The following is a 21,051-nucleotide window of genomic DNA, read 5'->3' on the forward strand; positions in this document are numbered from 1 at the left end:
AATGATCTTTTAGGGACAATATAATTTATAATAAATGATCTTTTAGGGACAATATAAAGAAACAAAATCGCAAAGACCGCTCGAGCACAACTTTCACTGCTCGTGCGGTGTGACTAAAGGCGGTCAAAACATATAAGCTGACTGCTTGAGCGCAACTTTCACCGCTCGAGCGGTAAAACTTTCTTCTTAGAAATTCAAGCGCTCTACAAAAATATTGGATGATTTGTTTCTCCGCTTCAGCGCACAAATGACTGCTCGAGCGGTCAAATAACTTCGACTGCATTTTTACTTTTTGCTTAGGGTTGGATTTGTTTTTTCTTTTTGCTTGATCCCTGACATAGTCAATGAAGTGGCAAACATGAAAGAATTAAGATCATAAATTTCTCTGCAAAGCACAATTTGGGTTGGATTCACATCTAAAAACTTATAACCTCACTGAAATAAAAGATTAAATAAAATTACAACTGAAAGAAGTTTTGTCAAACGGGATTGTTAATTACAAAACTTAATAACATTGATAGTGTGAATATTCACATTTTCAATGTGAATATTATTATTATGAGTGTTTTGGTAACTATATCACACATAGGACTTATTGAAATATAAAAAATAATTTATACAAAGTGAAACATAAGTAGATGAAGAAGGATTTATAAATAAATACCCTATAAAAAAATAAGACAAAACAAAAACGAGTTGCCAAAAGGGTGGAAAAAGAATGAAAAGAAGAAAAAAAAAATGAATTGAGTGATTTTTTTAATTTTTTTTCTTTCTGAACTTTTAGGAATTTGGAAAATTGTTGCCATGCTTTGGAAATGGGAACAGTTTACCAAAACTGTTTATATTTTCAGTTTTTAAGATTTGTGAAAGTAAAAACATAAAACAAAAACGTTACTAAACATGCCTAATTTAGGAAGTTCACTATGCATTTAAAAATTCAACCGCTAGTTCGTTTTAATAATTTGGATCATAACAAAACCAACTTAGCTCAGAACAAAAACAGTATAAAAGTTTCATAAGGAAGACCTACTCAGATCATTTCAAAATGACTGGGTCATAATTAAAAAACATCACAGAAATCTCATAACCAAATTCACTACAAATTTTATTATCACAAAACCTCATAATCAAGCACCAACATGATTAATAACTTAGTGTAAATTATACCCATGATTCTTATAATTTGTCTTTTCTGTCAACTTGATCTCTATAATTTTAATTTTATCAATTTCGCTGAGAAATTCTATTATACACATCTTTTAAAAGGGTGTATCATTTATGCATCTTTACGTTCACCATATATTTTTTATTTAGTTATGTCCAATTTTTTTCTTTAATTATGATAATATTTTAGTTATAACTCATGAAATTTTTGATCATGCCTCGTGTTGAGTTTAGTTATGCTTTTTTTTTTTTTTTAGTTATGATTCAAAACGCATAAAATTATACTATTTACGATAGTTTTTCCCCAATTTCACCTTATAATTTTTTACATTGCATCATAACATCTATCAAGAATTTAAACATAAATCAATAACAAAATAGTCCATTCAAGAGGAAATCAGAAGAGAATGAATATATACTATTTTGTCTCGTGATGTAGTCCAATTTGTGAAAATGTATTATTAATTAATTGGTTTATATTAACATAATGTGAAAAATATAAGAGAAACCTTAATATAATTATAATTACGATAATCAAATAGATATAAGGGACAAATTACATAACAAGAAACATGAATATAATTTATTCTAACTTAAATTACAAATGTTGATAATCATAACGTATAGTACACAACTTTTCAAAGGTGCGTGGACAATGGAATTTTCCCTTATGTATATATAAGGAGATAAGTTGGTCTTATTATCAGTCAACTTGGTTGTATATCTAGAACTCATTTTCATAAAGAGTTCACTTCCATTCCCCCCCCTCTCCGCTCCTCTCCTCTCTCACAAAACATATAGCATGACTTACTTTTCAGTGGAGGATTTTGTTGGGAATGGAGCTTTGAAGGGAATTCTTCCAAAGCTATTGGAGGAAGGTTGGGATGATGTACGGAACTTGAAACTTATGAAATCAGAAGATATGGATGCAATCAATATGACTCAACAACAAAAGGTATTTTTATTACTATCAAACCCTCTCTTCTTCAATTTTCCTTGGGCACACAGTTCTACTTTTGAAAAATTATTGTAATTTCATCAAAACCATCTCTCTTTCTTACATCTAATAGGATGCATTGGAAATGAGGTCATACCTCCATGATCGCGCTCTAATGCAATATGGAGATAAGCTTGAGGATTCTGGGAAATCTCTTGCAAAGCTTCTTGAGTTGAGCAACGATGATCTTTCTGCTCAATTTGGTATGAAGAGAGGCCATACAGCCAGTTTCTTGGAAAAAAGTATCAGTTGTCATTTGCAGGCACCGTATTCTCTCCCTTCAACCAAAAAGACCAACACACCTCCCCGATATAATTATATCATTAACAGTGGTGAGCTTATTTCTATTAACTCTAGCAAAATATAATTATATATAATATATCTAACTTGGGGGAAAAGAAATGTTGTTGCCATATAATTGTTAAATATAACAGCAATGTCACTTAGCTAATGATCCATTTTCTAAATTATACTTGTCATCTATCTAATCATTTTGGGAAATGTTGGAGTTGATTCCATGCATTTGAAGCTTTAGGAAGTATTTGTTGAAAACAAGAGAGCTGTGTTACACTCACTCAAACAATTTGAAAGAGAACTGATCATTTGTAGCTATATAATTTTAACAAGGCAAATTATTCTTTTTGTGTGCCTTGTTATATACTTTTATATGTATCATGTTCTCATGCAGGTTTGAACCACTCTGCAAATTTAATTTTAATGAAGCAATTCCTTTTTTTTTTTTTTTTTTTTTTTGGGTATGACTTTTATATTTAAGTTCAAATTCTCATGTAGATTTGAACTTTTTTTTTTTTAATTTTTTTTTATTTCAAATAGAAGATTTGTTAGGAGCAGAAGTTTGGTAATTTAAACATTTTACATTGACCTTAACTATTGACACAAAAACACATAGTAGAAATTTTAGTTGTCCTAATATTTTAATGTTTATATAAATAAGTTTTGAAATATTAATATACTAGCATGTGACCCGTGCATATATAAAAAATATAATTTAGAATGAATTAAATTTTAACCATTTTATTAGAATATTTGAATTAAGATATAATCTTAATTAAAATATACATATTTAATGAATAATAAATTCAATCGCTGGATTCTTATATATATATATTGCAATTATTTCATTAATTATATATTCTAAGTTTTCTAGAAGAACTGGATGTCACAATTTGATTGGTAAAGATGAAAAAATAGAATAAATTACAAAAATTATATTTATGATAAAATTAAAATATAATTTTTTCAGTTTTAGTTTATTTGATGTTAAAGTTTATCCAATTATATATAACCAAAAATTCATTCATATTTTCTATTTAAATCTTTTTAAATTACAAATAAATAAATTTTATTTGGACTCTTTTTTAAATAAAAAAAATCTCAAATTAGATCAATTTAGATATGATTAAATTTTTTTCCATCTACAAATTCTTAAATTAAAAATAAAAATAAAATAGATAGACCAATAGTTCTATACCACATATATCTTATGGCAGCCATTTTTTTTTATTTTTTTAAATAGAAGGCTTAGATATGGTTAATATATACAATTTAAAAAACATATTTTTTAAATATAATATATGTATCTTTTGATATGGTATAAAAATTTGCACGATATATGTCATTCAAAATTTTCTTTTAATTAATAAATATGCTATAAATATTTTGACACTTAAATTTTTTTAAGTTTTTTAGACATCACTATACTATAGATTAAGCAAAAGAGATTTCTCACTAGTTCCAAAACATTAATCTAAATTTCTTAATTTTTTAAAAATTTGTTAACATTAAGAAATGCATATGGCACAGAAATATTAATCCATCTAATCATATCTATGATTTTGGAATTTAAAAATCTTAATATAGAAAGTTAAAAAAAAAAATAAAAAAATAGCCACATCCAACTCATATTTTGGGAAGAAAAAAAATAGCCAAATTTAGGCTAAAAATTACAAAAAGACAAAATAGGCTAAAATAGCTAATAAGACAAAATATCACATCAAACCCATAATCATTTCACTTTTTCTCTCACAAACATCACATCCAACCACAAAAAAAATCCAATCATATTCCCAAACACAAAAATTTTAGCCTACTTAAAATAGCCAAAAACTAAAATAGCCTACTAAAATAGCCACTTCCCAAACGAGGCCTTAGTTTGAAATTTAAAAATTTTTGAAAGGAAATTTTAAATATAACTTTAATCTTATATAATTTCAAAATTTAAAATTATTTATTTCTAAATTTTATATTTTTATTTTTGAAAACTAAGCAATTCATTAAAAATCTTAAAAAAACAAATGAACTCAATAAATATGAGGCATGGTGTCTCTAACTATTTCAAGATTTTAAAAATCCTCATACCCCTCACCGCAAATATTTTTTAATGAAATTTGAGATTTTGAGTGATATATTTTATATATTTTGAATGATGAACATTTGGAGAGAATAAAGGGAGTTAAGAAGGATTTCAATACAAAATTTTGTGAAATAGTAATATACGGAAGATCAATATATTAATATTCAAAGTAAATTGAACAGCGATTTAAAAGCAAAGGTATGCATATAAGTTATGATACATTATATATAATCAACATTAGACATATACATACAAAATGTACACATTTATTAACATCACATGCATATATTATTATTTATAAATATATTACATGTAAATATTCAAGGCAAAAGGTTGAAAGAGAGAATACAAAAGGAAGAGTTATTCAAACATTCATTTAAATGTAAATAATTGTACATAACAAAAGAAACAAATATATGAATAAGTATAAAATCAACTTCTTCTAAATACATGTTGCATTAGATTGCTCAATTGTGTAGGATTATGCCTTGTTCTAAAATACTTTTCATGTTGAATTGTTATTATATGTTATTTAGGGTTTTCAAAATTCCATGTCTTTTAATTTTACTTTATATTTTTTATTGGCATTATTTGGAAAGATTGAGAGAGAAGCAAATATATGAGATATGTTAATGATTTTTCATATTAATAGGATTTATATTTGAATTTTGAAATTCAAATTTAATGGACAATTAGAGTTTTTTTTTTTTTTTTTTTTTTTTTTTTTTTTTTTAGGTTGGGTTAACCAATAGATTTTTAATTATTTAAAAATATAAAAAACTAATAAAACTGTCTTGAGAATTTAGAATTCCCACAAGGCTTGTTATAAGAAACCCCATTTTCTTGAATGTAGATAGATGTTGTAAAAGCCATGAGACGAATAGATCATAACATTCTTATTACTATCTTATCGCAGCCTCCGAAATGGATCCCAATTTGTACAGAGAAGCCATGGGAGGCAAAGAGAAAATGGAAGGTGAAAAGAAACCCGAATTGGTCCCCCATATTAGTTGGTCTAGCCAATTGTGTGCCTGGATTAATTGGTTCAGTGAGTCAGATACCAAGTTATCAAAAGCAAAAATAGGAGGCAAAGAGAATGAAGACAATGATGAAGATGTCCACTACCTCATGCAATACATTAATGACCAACAACTTGAACTACAATTCACTTCAAATAAAAACACAGTCCTCCATGTTGCAGCCCAATTTGGTAACAAAAAATATGTGAAAATAATCTTAGAGAAGAGTCCGTTGTCATCATTGTTATGCTGCTTGAATATCGATGGCGAGACTCCTCTTCATATTGCAGTGAGAGAAGGACACTTGGACATAGTGAAAGCACTCGTAGGACATGCAAAAAGACTAGACCATGAAGAAGTTGAAAGCGGGGGTGGAGCAGCCATGGAGATGTTGAGGGCCACAAATAAGGACAATGACACTGTCTTGCACATGGCAGTGCGAAATCCTGATGACGTAGTTGTGGTGGAATGGTTAGCTAAAGAAGATCCTGAGTTTACGCACCCACCTAATAATGCCAAGGAAACTCCACTATACCTGGCAGCTGAGAGACAACACAATGACATGGTGTCTATGATTTTGAAAAATTGCACATCGCCAACTTATGGGGGCCCAAAGGGTCAAACGGCATTGCACGCGGCAACAACAGACAGATTGGAAATAGGTTTGTGGCTGCTTCAATTTCTTCAACCAATTTAATTACATGTACAATTATAGAGAGAAAAAAGGGTATATTCTTCTAGGCATACATAACCCTGCTCTGTTCATTTATTAGTTGCAGTAATAATAACATCAAAAATATCTTTCCAAAAAATTGAAGTTACATGTATTGTAGACAAGAGATTAGAATTAGTAAAAGAGGATGTACATTTTATCGAACCTGAAACAAAGGTTCAAATTCAAGCTTATGGCTAACTTAGTAGGTCTTTTGAAGTGAGAGGACAAATGTGCAATTAATAACTGATATATAGGGACTTGCAAAGGAAATTGTTACCAAAATTAATTCAAAAAACATAAGGAAAAAAAGGAAAGAAAGTTGAAGCTTTTTTATTGTTGAGATATGTATTAAATTGTCCTTACTAATACTTTTGTTTTTTCTTCTTATTCTTCTATTTCAGAAAGTACAAAACTTTTATTGGAATGGAAGCCGGATCTAATCAAGGAAACAGATGAGTACGGTTGGACACCACTTCACTATGCTGCACGGTTTGGTAATCAAAATGGAGTTAAATTAATGCTAGAAAAAGACAAATCAGTGGCGTACATTACAACAGACAAGGAGGGTTATGAAAAGACAGCTCTTCATATAGCTGCTGCGCATGGACATGTAAGTGTAATAGAAGAGATTTTATCAGAGTGTCCAAATTGTTGGGAGATGGTCAATAGTAAAGGACAAAATGTTCTTCACATTGTTGTGGATACGGAGCAGAAAAAGGTGATGGAATATATTTTTCAAAAGTCATGGATTTTCCATCTTATAAATCAGAAGGACATTGAAGGAAACACATCACTCCATCTGCTTGCTACTTTTTTTGAGGTCGGCAAACGGGATATCTGGCGTGAGCTTTGGCTTAGTGGAGATCTGTTAGCTACAAACAATGAAAATGTGACCCCAATAAACACATTGTTGTCTCGTACGAAGGTAAGGATACTAACTTTGACTGCATATGACATGTTTTCTCATGGCATGCATTTTACATACCATAATGTTGAGAAGCATACCTTTCATCTTGCTTTGGCTATGCCACGTTATCCTTCATGCACATCACACACCATAATGTATTACTAATTTTGCACCCAAAAAAAAAAAAAAAAATATTTGTGCGGGTTGCAAGTCAAATTTGCGTGGGGTGCAAGTCTAATTTATGTGGGGTCCAAGTCTAGTCTGTTTGCAAGTGCATTATATGCGGGGTGCAAGTTGAATCTGTCTGGGAGTGCAAGTCCAATTTGTGTGTTGTGCAAGTCAAATCTATGTGGAGGTGCAAGTCTAATCTGTGTGAGAGAATTTACAAAAGGTCAACACACTAGATTTGCTCCCCACACAAATTAAATTTTCACCCCACCCATATTGGACTTGCATGCCACATAAATATTTTTAAAATTGAAGCACACTATGTGAATTCTTTTTTTCTCTTTTTTTTTTTTTTGTGACTAATTTTTGCTTTGCAACTATTTTTAAAATTGAAATAAAAAATATTTGGTTGAATTTTAAAATTTTATCTTCCTTTTTTTTTCTAAAAAAAATAAAAATAGTTTGGTAAAAAAAATTATTTTTATTTTCATATTAATTTGTCTTTTTTAAACAAAAACACATTTTTGTTAATATTTGTATGTTTGAATATTTTTACTTTTATTTTTAATTGTATAATTTGAGTTAATATTTTTTTCTATTATTTTTGTCGAACTAGTTTACATATATTTTTAAAATATATATTTTAAAACATAACAAAATAGAGTGATAATATTTTTTTTATTAAATTTTAGATAATTTAGGAAATTACATTCACAATTATTTTCTGAGAAATAGAAATTAGTTTGATGAAAACAAACAAAAAAAAGTGTAACGCCCCAAATTTCTAATCCAAATGATAATACAACAATCATGACTCTTTCAAAGAAAATCGAATATAAATTTCCAAACTTACATTACATGATACAATAGTTCTTCATGCAACAATACATTAATCCAACAACAAATAAATACCCTCAAGGGTTTACAAGTTTCCAAGGCTTGAGCTTGGTTACACAAAACGGTTATTCAAATCCACACGCATACAGCCCTTGGCTTACACATAGAGTCACAGCAAAATGAGAGTCTCGTACTCTCAACACACATTTGCAAACAGGTCAAACTTCTGAAACCAAACATTCTCCGCCCGTGCGCATAAACGGCCGCTCGAGCAGACAAGCAACTTCTAATGGATTTTGTATTTTTGCTTCGAGGGTGCTGCCCCTCAACCCCACCAGGGCGTTGCCCTAGGACCCGTCAAAGGGCGTTGTCCCCTGGACCCCCCGTGAGCTGACTGGGCAGCTCGATCCCTGCCAGGGTACTGCCCTTCGACCCGCCAAGGGGCGCTGCCCCTTTGAACCCTGCGAGCTGACCGGGCAGCTCGATCTCCGACATACTCAGCGAAGTGGCAAAACTGTGATCGCTACAAAAAGGTTAATTTCAATAATTTAAGTTTAAAAATATATTTTAAAATATTTTAGAGCAAAATTAATTTTTTTAATTTATAAAATATCTATTTTGTGTTTATTTTCATCAAACTTATTTGTATTTGAGGAAAAAATTAAAATTAATAAAGAATATAAAATAAAATTTTTATTCAAATAATTTAAAGAAAAAAATTTAAATTAGTATTGAATGCGTAACTAAATAGTGATTATTAATAATTACGTCTTAAAGAATAAAAATAAAATTTTTATTCAAGTAATTTAAAATAGTTTATGTTCATTTTTTTTAAATTTCGTACACTTTTTAATTACACATCTCATTATTATTTTTAAAAAAATTTCAAAATAATATAAAATTTTAAATAGTTTTAAATTATTATTAAATATATTTAATATTAATTTAATTTTAAAAATATTGTCAATAAGTTTTTAATATAATTAATTTTGTAAAAATCAAGTTTATAGTTTAAAAGTTATACAAAATTCATCAAAAATAAATAAAAGGAGTAATGAAAAACAAAAACAGAGAGAGAGAGAGAGAGAGAGAGAGAGAGAGAGGGGGAGAGTTTGCATAATGCTTGTGACCCCTAGGGGAGATTTCAAGACTCTCAATGAACGGTCATTAATCAAATTTTTTTTTTTTCTTTAATCACTAAGGATGGGAGATAATGGGGTCTGTATCATGGTTGGGAAGATTTTTTTTTTTCTTGAGAGAGTGAGTGATTTGACATGTGAGAGATGAGCAACCTAAAAAGACTGAGGGAAAAAGACAAAAAATAAAAAAAATAAAAGGGTAATTTAATCCGTTGATAATTTTTCTACACTTCACCTGGAGTGAAATTTCTAAAAAGTGCCCCACTGTTTGTAATGTTTTTTTCCTACCAATATCATAAGATTAATCAGCACTTTCACCGCGAAAAATTATTTGTTGGTTTAACAAGGTTACGTGATCATACTCTTCATTAATTTTAATTTATCACATTTATTTATATTTTTTAATTATTTAATATAAATTTGTGGACTCCGTACCCTCCACTAATCACAATACTATTAAGCTATATTTGATTCATAAGACTAATAGTGAATGTATTAATAATCCCATCAAATTAGTGTAGTATTCACTATCTAATTGAATTAGTAGGATAAATTATCCCCTTATTCATTGTTTGATTTGCATTGGATAAGAAAATATATAAATGTAGGATTACAACTATATTTATTTTCTTTTCTAATCTTATCCTCCATCAATGTTTATTCACAATCTTTACTTTATCAAAATTTCTTCGTAAATGTGGTTTTGAAAAAAATTATAAATAAATAAATAAATGCAAAATAAAAAAAAAAATACAAAAACCAAGTTTGGTTCAGTTTTTTTTTTTAATTTTTTTAAAAATATAAATTAATTTGATAAAATAAATATCAAAAAATATTTCTAAATTTTTAAAAATTATTTTTAGCCTTCTAAAATATAACATTATATAAAAATAATAAGTATTTTAATTTTTAGTTGAGGGTAAAAGAGTGTTTTTACCCCATTACTAATAATCCTATAAATTTGTAGGGTTAATTATTCATTAGATTAATAATCCTGAAACAAAATTTCAAAACAAATACTCCAAGATTATTAGACTGACAGATTAATAATTTCAATTCCATACTCTAATCCAGTTAATCAAACATGCCCTTAGAGTATCACTTAGCAGTGCCCCAAGACCCACCAATATATAACTTCTCCTCCACCTTACGTTCAAATATTTTTGACAAATAATTCATAGATAATATCTAATTGTCTTTGAAAAATAATTTTAAATAACAGTGAAAAATTTAAATAACCTTTGAAATATTGATTCGTGATTATATTTCAATTTAAAACAATAAATAACAATTTCAATCAAACAATTAAGACAAATCGACACAATGATTTAACGTGGGAAAAACTATAATTGGAGCGCCTCCAATTGTGATAAAAAGCCACGGGCTAAGTCACAAAACAATCTACTAAGAAGATAAAAGGGAATTATACATGACCATTCTCAATTACCTAACAAATCCAAGTCAGAAATTGAATCAAACCCGATGTGCCTTTTCCACCACCGTCTTCACATCGGAATTATCTTGTCTAACGTTGAATCCACAACGTTGATATCGAATTCACGACGATGAGCCATTCCAGAATCTACCAAAGCTTCAAGCCCAAATTCACCAAAATCCATCGAAGAACATTTCTCTCTTTTGTGAATAAAAGCATAAGGACAAACTCCTTGATGATATACTAATATGGAAGTTATAGATCCATCGATCACTATCAAATCATCAAGGAAACATTATAAACACACCCTTCAATATAAAAATCTTGATAGCTCTATTCTTTCATACTTTGGTCGCTTAAATACTAAAAACAGTAAACAGTGCACTTTATAATAAACAGATTCGCAAAAACTATCCGAGCACACATTTCACCATTCGAGCGGTGCGAGTAAATGCGGTGCAAAACATATAGGCCAACCGCTTGAGTGGTAAAACTTGCTTCGCAGTAGTTCAGTTTACAGACAAAGATATTGGATACTCCTATTCACCATTCGAGCGCACAAATTACCGCTTGATCCCCATACATAGTCAATGAAATGGCAAATATAAACACAATTCGGGTTGAATTCGCATCTAAATACTCATAGCCTCACTGAAACAAAAGAGCAAATAAAATTACAACTGAAAGGAGTTTTATCAAACAAGATTGCCAATTACAAAAATCTAACAAATAGAATTATTCTCATTAAAATTTAGACATATTTAATATATTTCTATAGCAAAAATAGCCTTAATAATTACTTTATAAGTAAATTATTTGGGGCATTTTTTTTTTTTTTTTGGGTAAGGAAATTCTATATTACACACACAAAAAAAAAAAAAAAAAGGGTATACTTTATTCTCCAGTCACTACATTTGTCATTTTTTGTTACAAAAAATCAGGAATAAAATTACATTTTAGAGACTAAATATTTTGTTGTTAAAAGTATCATTATTATATTTTTAGCGAGGAAATTTAGACATTTTTTGGGACCAAATTTTTTGTCCAAAAAAATGAACTTTTTGGGGACCAAATAATTTTTCCTTGCATTTATTAGTGACATTTTTCTAAATTTTGTCCCTAAAAGCTTTATTTTTTTTACTTTTTTGGGATTATCTTTTAGCGACTACTCTCGTGACGATTGGAATTTGTTTCTAATTTTTTTTTTTTTTTACTTTTAAAAACAAAAAAAAGGTCTCTAAATCTCTTATGTGTTGTATGTTAGTTATGATTTGTGTATGACATATTATCGTGTTGTTTATGACTTAGTTATTATCTTTTGTGATTGTTATTTTAGTCATGATCCAAGATGACTTTGATTATGCCTTAAATGGTTGTTTAGTTATGACCTATTATGGTATTAGTAATGATATATAGTGGTCTTAGTTATAACTTAGTTTTGATTATTTTAGTTCACTACAACAAAAACACATTTTAGTGACACCCTACTAGTGACATGTTCTTAAAAAATGTCACAAAAAGAATATTTGGTGGCATTTTTTAGAAAAATGTCATAGAGCCACAAACATACAAGGCTCTAGTGGCATTTCAATTAAAAAAAGTGTCACTTCATTACAACAAAAATGTCACTATAACAAATTTACACTTTAGTGACACTACACTAGCGGTATGTTTTTAGAAAATGCCACAAAAATAAAAATTGGCATTACATGTTTTAGAAAAATGCCACAGAACCACAAACATATAAGGCTCTAGTGGCATTTCAATAAAGAAATGTCACATCAATTTTATGGCATTTTATAAAATAATGACAAAATTATGTTCGTGACATTTACCAACAGATGCCACTAAACTTTAGTAGTAATGGCATTTTTTAAAAAATGTCAAGACATTAGGTAGGTGCAAATTACTTTTTATGGCACTTAGGTGAACAGTGTCATAAACAAATATTTTATAGCATTTAGAGAAATGTCACTAAGCAAAAACTTTTCAAGTTTATAATGGCATTTTTGAAAAAATAAAAAATGCCAATATATTTTCTAAATTTTTAAAATACAGTAAATGATTAAAAATAAATAAATTAAACTCCATATACACTACAGGAAAAAGCACATTCGGCGACTAAATTTCCTAACCAAAAAAAATTTGGTCGCCGAAAGTATAGCTTTCAACGACCAAAACAGCATTAGTAGCCAAAAGTAAAGCTTTTTGGCGACTAAACAATTTTAGCAGCCAAAAGTCTACAATTGGCGACTAAAACTAAGTTTGGTCACTGATTATATGGGTTTTAGTGACTAAAAAATTTTTAGTAGCCCAAAGTAAAGTTTTTTGGCGACTAAAAAAATTTAGTAGCCAAAAGGCTACAATTGGCGACTAAAAATAAGTTTGGTCGCTGATTATATGGGTTTTACTGACTAAAAAAATTTTAGTAGCCAAAAGTAAAGCTTTTTGGTGACTAAAAAAATTTTAGTAGCCGAAAGTCTACAATTAGCGACTAAAAATTAAGTTTAGTCATCAAAAGTGGTCATTTTTAGCGCGGGAGAACTAAAATCCTAAGGCGGGAATTAAATTTTTTGGCGACCAAAATTTTGGTAGCTGAAAGTGCATCTTCGGCAACCAAATCCGATTTTGGTCCGCAAAAGTTAAATTTTTTAGCAAGTAAAAAACAATTAGAAGCCAAAAGTATAGAATTGGCGACTAAAAAATATTTTTAGTCGCCAAAGGTGGTCTTTTTTTATTTTGCTAGTAAATAGTTTATTTTACATAAATTATGTTCAATAAAATAATTATATTTATACATATACTTTTATATTAATATGGATGTATGTACTATATAAATAATATATGTTGCATATATAATCATGTGGTGCTATAGAGGTGCAGTGGGAAGAGTGTGGTGTATAAGGCTTATGGTGCGGGAGGTTGGCGGTTCGAGTCTTCGCAAGAGCAGATCAAATTATTCTACAATGAATTATCGTCACAAATGGCACTTGATAGCGTCACGAATAGTGCCTACCATGACATTAAAGTGTCACTGAAAGGTTTTACTCTTGATGGTGTAATGACACTTATAAGTGTCACTAACTCTTTTTTTAATGGCGCTTGATAGTGCCACAAATAATATCTACCATGACATCAAAATGTCATTGACAATTTTTAGCCATGATGGTGTAGTGACACTTTAATGGCGCTTGATAGTGCCACAAATAATATCTACCATGACATCAAAATGTCATTGAAAATTTTTAGCCATGATGGTGTAGTGACACTTGCAAGTATCTACCGTGGCATTAGTATCTACCGTGGCACGGATACAAATGGCACTTGTTCAAAATGCCACAAGACTAAAAAATGTCATTAAACCAATAGTTTTGTGGCACTTTCAAATGTCACTAAACTAAAAAAATATTGTAGTGGTTACAACCAAACATATCTTTAATTATTTGATTGTACCTTAAATGTTGTTTAGTTATGATATATTTTGATGCCATTAGTTACGATACATTTTGATGCCATTAGTTACAACACTTTGTGTATTAACATACTACTTTTTTCAGATTCATCAGAATATTATTAGATTTGCCTTTTCAAACTGATCATAACAAAAAAAACAAACAGGAACACTTTTCAATTGGTGGCGAGAGAAATATAGTCAGTCGGGATCAAGAGTTGACAACAAAAATAAGGAAAGAAGAAAGAAAGAAAAGGAAAGCACAAGTTAAAGAAGAAAGGAAAGCATGGAATAAAGAACTAAAGGAAATGGCTGACACCCAAATAATAGTGGCAATACTGATAACAACCATCACCTTTGCGGCCAGTTGCACAATGCCTGGTGGTTTTAATAGCAATAAAGGTTCAAATCAAGGAATGCCACTTCTACTAGGAGAAGTAGCTTTTAAAGTATTTGTTATTACAAATACTATAGCCATGATATGCTCCATTTCCTCTGTCTTTCTATATGTCACTGCATCAGTTTTTTATTTCAATGAAAAAGACAACGTGGAGACACTGGAAAAACGCTATATGGTGGCCTCATCTCTTGTTGTAGTTGCCGTGGCAGCGTTGATAGTGGCATTCATTACAGGCTCTTATGCCGTGTTAGCACATTCTTTAGCTCTCGCAATTTTCGTGTGTGTTGTTGGTTGCATCTCATTTTTTATTTATTTTTTTGAGCTCAAAAAACTTCAATGTGAGAAGCATACAATTTCATTCATTAAGGAATGTTTGGAAGAAATGGTTGAGAATGTGAAGGGATATGGTGAATGATAATTAGTAAAGCAGTATGGACTTGTGATACTTTGAGAATATCTAATAATTTTCTGTTTATAAGTCTCTTAGACATTTTCAGTAATCGTTGAAATGAATTAGCAGTATATTTTCAACTCTTAAATTCATCTCTCTGATTGTTTGATCCATCTCATTTCTCATTTATTTTATTGAGCTCAAAAGGTCTTTTCATCACACTTTTTATTTTACTTTTTATTTTTTATAAATAAATGAGTTATGTAACTTTTTCTTTCTTTCTTTATTCTTATTTTTTCCTGTATTTGGTGATTCGTATGTCAAAATGCAGCAAGAGATGTATTTCCTAATATTAGTTTTATTTTATAAACCAGTTTGTTTAGGGTTTGTTTGGAAAGTGAGTTGGTTTTTTGGCTATTTTTAGCCTGGGATTAAAAAGTCTCGTTTGGGAAGAGTTTTTTTTTATAGCTTTTTTGAGTTTTTGTGAGAGAAAGAATGTAATTGATTATGGATTGGATTTAATATTTTATCTTATTGAATTAAAAAGTCTATTTTATTTTTTTATAACTAAAATAGTCCCAAACCCAACCTAAGCATTCTTCCCAAACGAAACCTTAATATGTCAATTTTATATTTTTATCCTCATTAGTCAAACATCGTCATCAATGGAAAATAGTAGTATGAAAAAAGAGCCATTCTTTTAATTTTAGTGGCTCAAAAAGTAAGTAGTGTTAGGGGTAGTTTGAAGAATTCGGATCTTCGGTCGCACTCTCCTGTCGTAGTCTCCTGTCGCCCTCCAAAACGACGTCGTTTTGGAGGGGTTTTTTTTTTTTTTTTTTTTCTTTTCTTTTTCTTCTTTCTCTTCGGTCTGTGTTTTGTTTTTGAAGAAAACCAGAGGAGAGAAGAGGGGAGGGGAAGAAGAGAGAGAGGAAGGGAGAAGAAGAGGGGAGAAGAAGGAAGAGGACGGACGGAACCCACCACCATATTATACATATAATTGCGGATGCATGGTCTTGTGTTCTTGTATCTTTTTTGTTCTTCAACACTCAAACCCGAGAGACAGAGAGAGAGAGAGTTGATAGGCCATTCCTCCTTTTTCTTTTTTTTTTTCTTATCACCCCATGGCTGATGAGTGTGTAACCCACCTCCCCACTCACTCCTCCTTAACCCACCTCCCCACTCACTCCTCCTTTCTCTTTTAAAAACCATCCCCCTCCCCCCCCCCCCCCCACCGGCAACTCTCAACTTCCTCCTCCTCTCTCTCATCTTCTCTCTCTCCTCTCTGATCTTCCCCCTTTTTTTTTACACAGCTTGGATTTTGGGTTTGAAATTTGTTCTTGGGTTTGAAATTTTGGGAAGCTCCTCTCTGATCTTCCCCTTTTTTTTTTTTACACAGCTTGGATTTTGGGTTTGAAATTTGTTTGTTGAAATCAGATTTTTGTTGAAATTTGAAATTTGGGTTTGAAATTTTTTTTACCAATTTCAAATCAGATTTTTTTTTTTCTGGGTTTGTTGATGATGATGTTTGTTGAAATCTGATTTTTTTTTATAGATTTGAAATTGGTTTAAGAAATTGATGAATTGGGTTTTTTTGAATTTGGATTTTGATGAATTGGTTTTTGATCCGGCCGGAGTGGAGGATAGAGGAGAGGTGGTTTGCTTCAACTCTTCTTCTCCCTTCCTCTCTCTCTTCTTCCCCTCCCCTCCCCTCCCCTCTCCTCTCTGGTTTTCTTCAAAACCAAACACAGACCGAAGAGAAAGAAGAAAAAGAAAAGAAAAAAAAAAAAAAAAAAACCCTCAAAAACGACGTCGTTTTGGAGGGCGACAGGAGAGTGCGACAGGGGAGTGCGACCGAAGATCCGGATTCGTAGTTTGAAAATGACTTTTCTAGTTAGCGTTTTGTTTTTTATTGATTATTTTAGTCTCGGACTCTTTTAGTTATTTGATTTTCTTGTTTGGATTTTTTAGCTTTTTAATTTTGGAATGGCAAGTTTTTTTTTTTATTCTTTTGTGATTTTTGTGATTTTGTGATTTTTTTAATTTTTTTATCCTTTTATGATTTTTTAGCCTAAGATGGTAACCAAACGATCACTTATTACTCATACATTCATGATATGCTTTTTGGCTCCTTCTTTGATTGAGAAGGCTTCGTTTTGCTTTAATAAATGTCCATAGAATGGAGTAACACATGTTGTCGCTAAGTGATATATTTCGGGAAAAGCAAAAGAATAATGATCTTAGAATTTGTTAATTCAAGATTGAATACCAGAAACAGAATTGCTAGGTGATAATTAGGGGGATTGTTACTCCTACAAACAATTGTACAAAATTCTCTTCTTATTTTGTATGGGTAATGCTATCATATACACATTTTATTTGTTACGTTTTATTTATTTATTTATTTATATATATGTTATATATTTTTATGATAAATGTTACATAAATTTTTAATAGAATTACAATAATTTGTAGTTCACAAATGAAATTGCACATTTTGTTATAGTGTTGTACATTTTTCTCCAAACATTTTTTAATCACAAAATGTGTAAACATTATCACAAAAATCCGTAATATTATCACAAAATGTGTAACTTTATGTTCAAATCACAAATTATTATAATTTTACCTAAAAAAATGCGTCCCTTAGTTATTAATTATTTTGAATTTACAAAGCGTTGCTCTTTCTTGCCATTTTTTTGAAAAATAAGTAGTCTCCTCATCTATAGTAATCGATTCTCAAGCTTGTTACATTGGGTTCAATTATATGACAGTAAAGGCATGTGCAAATAAAAATACTCAAAAACATAAAATATGGTCCAAATTCAATTCTTATATTGTAGAGTTCACATTACACAATGATTTTTTTTCTTTTTTTATTTTATTTTATTTTTTATTTTTTTAAAAACACTACCTCTGTCCTAAAATAATGATCTCTTTTGGGGAATCTAACTTTTTTTGATAGTATAATTATTGTACTAATACATTTTTTTGGAGAATATGAATTGTCATAATTGTACTTTTCATGTTGTTAATGAATTTAAAAGAAGGTCAAAATAGGAAATGTTTATTATTTTTGTCTTTCATTTTTGAAAAGGGACTAATATTTTGGGATGGAGGGAGTATATTTTTAGATACAGATTTTTTGTATGTAGTATTGCTTATAATACAATTGAGGATATACGTTCAAGGTGAGTTTGGGATGAACAAAAAAAAAAAAAAGTCAAATATTTTTGGAAAACTGACCCCAAGGTCCAAGCCCAACATATCATGCCCCATTTAGGCCCAAAACAAATTTAATACTCCATTAAGTCCTCAAATTATCAATCAGATGAAAATACCCACAATATATCATCCAATTTACACGCACGCAACCATCACCCACGATCATCTCAGTCTGATCAGTACACTGTCACATCTCCGCCGCTCGAGATCACATTCTCAGTCCTCCATCAAGGGCTTTGAGCCAGCCGTGTTTGAATCCCCGATTCTCGAATTTGGGGACTTCTTCTACATAGTTTGCAAGGGCAGCGCTCTGCCCGGCCTCATACGCCTTAGAAGCCTTAGAGTCGGCTACTTCCTTCGCCGCCTTCGATTCTTTCAAGTCGGCCTCAAGTTTGGCGATAGCCTCTTGGGCTAACTTGAGCGCAGCTTCGCTCGCGTTCGCCCTCTCCTCGGTGACCAATCTGAACTGTTCTGCATTTTTGGCCCTCTATATCTCGGCCTCGGCCCTCGCGGCTTCCATCTTTGTCCTCGCCGCTTCGAACTCGGCCCTGCTCCTCTGGCCTTCAACTTCCGATTGTAAGCGGCCAAGTCGTTCGGCGGCGCCATGTTGGCGACGGCCTATCTTGGCTATCCTCCCGACCGTCTACAAGCAAAACAGGAAATTAAAACCAAAATAATATTTGCACAAAAGGAAAAGACAAGGTCAAGGTATTTACCAAAAGAGCCGATTGAGCGGCTAATGCTATTGCTAGAAGATTCGGTTCCGCCTGAAAAAAAGCCTTGTCAGCTGGCAATAAGACGGACGTAGCCATGTTCAACGCCACGGCTGGGTCTTTAATAGCCGACGCGTCAGAGGAGATCGGCGTGTTTTTTTATCTTTGGTTGAATGACGAAAGGCACAATCACATCCGACTCCTCTAAACGTGGCCGTTTGTCAGCACGATTTTCTTTAGAGCCGACCTCAACCTCGGCAGGATGCTTCTCCGTTCACTCAGCCTCTTCATTGATCTGCACAACCGCCTTAACCTCGGCATTTTGGGTTTGAGCCATTTCCTCCTCAACAGGCAGGGAGCGCTGAACTTCGGCGGCATGTGGCACTTCAGACCGAATGGCCTCTTCCCTTCGCCGTGCGACCATTCTTTCCGTATTTTTCATTTTGGCGAGTTGTGTGAGGCTTAACCCAGCCATGTCTTCGGGGTATGCGCTGGGAAGGTCCTCTAAATCGGTAAAAATGTCATCAAATGGAAGGTCCCCTCGGCCTGAAGTGGACGGAGGGTTGGCTGAATTGAGGTCGACTTCCTCAAAGGCCAACCTTAGAGCTTCGTCTACTTCGGCTTCGGATTGATCTGACTCGGCGACCTCAGCTACTTCCGCCCGCTCCGAATCGGATCCCTCCAAACCAACTTGCCACAAGTTTTTGAAGTCGGTCAAAATAATAGCTGTAAGAAACTCTTCACCCTTTGGAATTGGGATGTTTTATGCCGCTGAGAAGGTCGTATAAGTCGGCTCGTATCGAAGTAGAACGTGGGCCGCCCTCCCTTGTTTCTGTAGACTCGGGTGGCCGAAATATTTGAGCGCGACTTTGATTTCCGAAAGAACGGCGTCGTCAGTTGAAGTCAAGACTTTCTTCAAATCGTTTCTTGCACAAGCAAAACCATGAGGACTCAAAAATGAAGTTTTATAAACATAAGAAAAATAAACACAAGAAGCTATACGGCTACCTGGTTCGCCCCTCCGTCTGGGAATAGAATCAAGGCGATCCTCGCCTTCGCCGAATTCCCAGTTACCTTGGACAATGACCATAACATCATCGACTCACTTCCTAGAACTGGAAAGCATAGTCACTAATTGATGGTCGGTGTCCTTGGCCCTAAGGAAATAACGTCTATGCCGACCAGAAGACTTAGCCAAGGTATAACAATGCCGAATAGCAGGTATGCCAAGGTTAATCCTAAGGCGACGGTTTAGCTCTTTGATCCCCATTACGATTCTAAAAAAGTTGACATTGGGTTGGGAGGGGATTAGACCCCAATGGCGAAGGACAGCCCTAAGAAATGGATAAAGTGGGAAACAGATTCCGCCTTCAGCAATTGACAAGAGGGGGAAAACGATTGTGCTTTCATCAACCCTCTCCATATCGAGGGTGCCGTCTGTCACAAGCGACAGACGGACGTCATCAGGAATAGAAAAATGGCGTCGAAAGCCAGAGATTCGGTCCACAGAGAGGAGGCCTTTCAGGTGCTTTTCCATTTCGGTCAGCCTATAGGAGCGTACTAAACTAAAGGCAAACCAGGAAAAGGGATTCAAAGCAGAGGAAGAGAACTTACAAAAGATGGAGATGACGGTGAAAGATGAATGGAAGTTGCAGAGACGAGTCGGAAGGCAGTCCAAAAACTAGCATCCAAAAATGTGTATTTGAAAAGACGACAAGATTTTAAATCACAATAAATAGAAGTGTACGAAGGGGCGGGAAGTTATAATGATAACCGAGAGGCGTGTGCTCTGACATTTGCGTTAGAATGAGGTTAGCCGTCGAATTTCGGCTTTAACTTTTCGAGTTCGAAACCAAACACTCCAGCTAACTATTGTTAGTGGAGTGCTTGGGGGGCAATTGTGGGGACCGAAATATTGAGAGATGTAAATAGGTCGAATAGGTGGACCAGGAGAGTCGAAATATATACATCGCATTCGGTCCTATTCGGCCAAGCCGGTTGATTGAAGGGCCGAGTGGAAAGTGGTTTTGCAGCAAGAGGAGCCGAATAAGTAGTTATACGGCGAATCGGAAGTGGGCCTAACCCCGAGGCCCATGAAAGAAAAGATATAAATAGAAGA

At 32.3% G+C, this 21,051-nt stretch overlaps 1 protein-coding gene across 1 annotated transcript; it reads left to right on the forward strand.

Annotated features, from left to right (window-relative positions):
• The first annotated feature begins 1,889 nt into the window (after positions 1–1,889).
• On the forward strand, positions 1,890–15,150 carry LOC114280059 (protein ACCELERATED CELL DEATH 6). Its single transcript, XM_082915630.1, has 5 exons — positions 1,890–2,119; positions 2,235–2,493; positions 5,452–6,216; positions 6,671–7,194; positions 14,374–15,150. Exons 1-5 carry the CDS (start codon positions 1,967–1,969, stop codon positions 15,019–15,021), a joined length of 2,349 nt encoding a protein of 782 aa, XP_082771756.1. The 5' UTR covers positions 1,890–1,966; the 3' UTR covers positions 15,022–15,150.
• Positions 15,151–21,051: the final 5,901 nt, after the last annotated feature.

Source organism: Camellia sinensis, chromosome 2 (assembly GCF_055761805.1).
Source record: "Camellia sinensis isolate YWXY chromosome 2, ASM5576180v1, whole genome shotgun sequence".
Classification (NCBI taxonomy): domain Eukaryota; kingdom Viridiplantae; phylum Streptophyta; class Magnoliopsida; order Ericales; family Theaceae; genus Camellia; species Camellia sinensis.

What these genes read in the sequence shown, in the direction of transcription:
- LOC114280059 (XM_082915630.1), top strand. Translation starts at nt 1,967, where the DNA reads ATGACTTACTTTTCAGTGGAGGATTTTGTTGGGAATGGAGCTTTGAAG. An exon ending in TAATTATATCATTAACAGTG is followed by an intron (nt 2,494 to 5,451) that starts GTGAGCTTATTT and finishes ATCTTATCGCAG; the next exon opens with CCTCCGAAATGGATCCCAAT. An exon ending in AACAGACAGATTGGAAATAG is followed by an intron (nt 6,217 to 6,670) that starts GTTTGTGGCTGC and finishes CTTCTATTTCAG; the next exon opens with AAAGTACAAAACTTTTATTG.